General features: G+C 41.5%; 1 protein-coding gene across 1 annotated transcript in view; it reads left to right on the top strand.

Annotated features, from left to right (window-relative positions):
• LOC143018820 (uncharacterized) overlaps positions 1-2500 on the top strand; it is a 24707-nt gene that overhangs the window by 21527 nt on the left and 680 nt on the right. The window contains exon 11 of the mRNA XM_076174397.1: positions 897-1022. Within this exon, the coding sequence (XP_076030512.1) occupies positions 897-1022 (126 nt within the window). The remainder of the gene's footprint in view (positions 1-896; positions 1023-2500) is intronic.

The raw sequence follows: 2500 nt of genomic DNA, 5'->3' as shown, positions 1-2500 counted from the left end.
GAAGGAAGGAAGGAAGGAAGGAAGGAAGGAAGGAAAGAAGGAAGGAATGAATGAATGAAGGAAGGAAGGAAGGAAGGAAGGAGGGAAGGGACGGGAGCCTATCCTGTACCCAGGGGCTAAGGCAACAACTCTATATATACAGAAGTCCCTGGCCTGGCGGGGACCCGTCGGCAGATATATCAATTTATTTTCGAAGATCCTCTGAGACGGGGCCTCGCTACCCTGAGGTCCCCCCACCCCCCACCCCCGGGGCAAATCCTCCTTAGGGCCTTCGGAGGCCTCTGGTTTGGATCCTGAGAGGGTGGTGGGGAGGGGGGGAGGGCTCTTGTGGCAAAGCTAAGGACGAAAAAGACCAACATCCAAATGAAGGAGACTGGCGAGGGGGAAACGTAGATGGAGGGGATGGAAGGAAGAAAGAGAAAATAGGAGAGGAGAAGAAAGAAAGAAGAAAAGGCACATATCAGTGCATTTACTGGAGTATATAAAGACATAATGTTAAACATAATTGTACATTTATTTCACTCTGTCTTGTTATCTCTATATCTATGTATTGTATATATGTATATGTGCATGTACGTGCAATATGTGTGTATGTATGTATATGCATATCTCTATGTATGTATGTACGTGCATGTATGTACAGTATGCGTGTGTGTTTGTTGTTTGTGTGCGCGTTTGTTTGTTGTGTGTGCGCGTTTGTTTGTTGTGTGTGTGTTTGTGTACCTACACGCACGTGTACACATCAATGTCTTCCTGTCTTGAGCTGTGATCCTTCCATGTTTTATGTTTTTCAAGCTATCATTACAATAACAGCTTCTTTATTTTCTCCCCCTTTCCCCCTCCCCCTTTCCCCCTCCCCCTTTCCCCCTTACCGCCCTCCGCCTCTCCCCTTACAGGCAGATCGACAGCAACAAGTTCATGAAACTTCCCTATGGTCTGCTCGACAACTTGGAGAAGGTTGAACAAGTGAAACTATCGATGAATCCTTGGCACTGTGATTGTTTCATTCTCTACCTGACAGAGTAAGTCTTTGGTCGACCAAGAAACACTGTGTGTGTGTGTGTTTGTGTGTGTGTGTGTGTGTGTGTGTGTGTTTGTGTGTGTGTTTGTGCACACACACACACACACACACACACACACACACACACACACACACACACACACACACACACACACACACACACACACACAGATGTGTCCACCTCATAGGGCCTTCATCTAAAATCGTACCTTATTTAACTTTACCCGTGCAGCAAAACTGTACTTTCATATCAAATTAAGAGTTTTTGTAAACAGTCCTTAAGATAATATATAAACTGAGTAATTTAATTTAATGACTGAAAATGTTTGTTAGTCTTTGTAATACTAGTTGGTCGGGTGAGATGGGGAGAGGGGACGGTCAAATGAACAGCCCGATGCATGACGTAATGTCGTTTCTCAAAGGGGTCAGCCGCAATGAAATTCCTGGGAAGAAGATAAAAGAGAGTAAAAGGAGTAATTAGAAAATGAAAATAAGGGAGAACACATTTAGATAATAAAAAAAGATAAAGAAATAAAAGAAAAGGATACAAAGAAGGGAAAGACAGGGTTGAATTAGAGAAAAATTAAGTGCGGGTGTAGGAAGGAGGAGCAGGACAAGTAAAGCAAAATGTTGGATCCCGTTGCATGGAGGAGGGAGGGACGGAGGGAAAGGAGAGATTGGTAAGCGTGGGCGTTCTGCTGAAGTGGAAGGATTTAAAATAAACAGCTGAGTAAACAACTTGGACCTTCTTTATCTTATAGCGGGATAAAAATTTACCCCTCGTATCTGATAGCCACTCATTACCAAGGCGCATTCTACGATGCATATGCATTATCATTGAGAATGTATCTAATAATGAAGGAAGAAAATATTTCACTTTGATGTAGCTACCAACAATACTGATTTATATTCTATTCTGACCTCCTTCTTAACTTATCATTAAATGTTTGAAAAGTTTCATTTTGAGGCGATGTACAATCTTAAGTTCACAATCAGTATGTATGTTTGGGGTAAATGGGAATGGGCGTCAGATATGACGTCAGAGTGAGGAGGGGAGCTCAGGAGAACGGCTCTGGGCAGAAATCGAATAGAGACTCAATTTCATTTGCCCCGGGATGATGACGATGAAAAAAGAACAGAAATATATAAAAAGTACGTTAGATAAATCAAATGAGATGGAAGTGCTAGTTTTAAGGAGAAAAAGAGGGAAAAAGACTACATCATAAACACGTAATAAAGATTAATGAATTATTAAATACACACGTATATAGGTAAAAGATCTTAGCGTGATTAATTTTACTCTCAACAAATTATAAAGACCACACCGATACGCGGTCACGCTGACTGCAAGGGTTCCAATATTATTCCTTAAATGTTTATAGTCCTCAGCACCCTTAGTTTATGTTTTTTTTTTATATTTTTGTTTTACCTAAAACCAGACAATTCTAATCGGTTGGGGGCAGACTTGGACTACAAGAG

This window comes from Oratosquilla oratoria, chromosome 35 (genome assembly GCF_046742065.1).
Source record: "Oratosquilla oratoria isolate Oo_2021 chromosome 35, ASM4674206v1, whole genome shotgun sequence".
In the NCBI taxonomy this organism is placed as follows: Eukaryota; Metazoa; Arthropoda; class Malacostraca; order Stomatopoda; family Squillidae; genus Oratosquilla; species Oratosquilla oratoria.
This window is presented reverse-complemented; position numbering and strand designations above follow the sequence as displayed.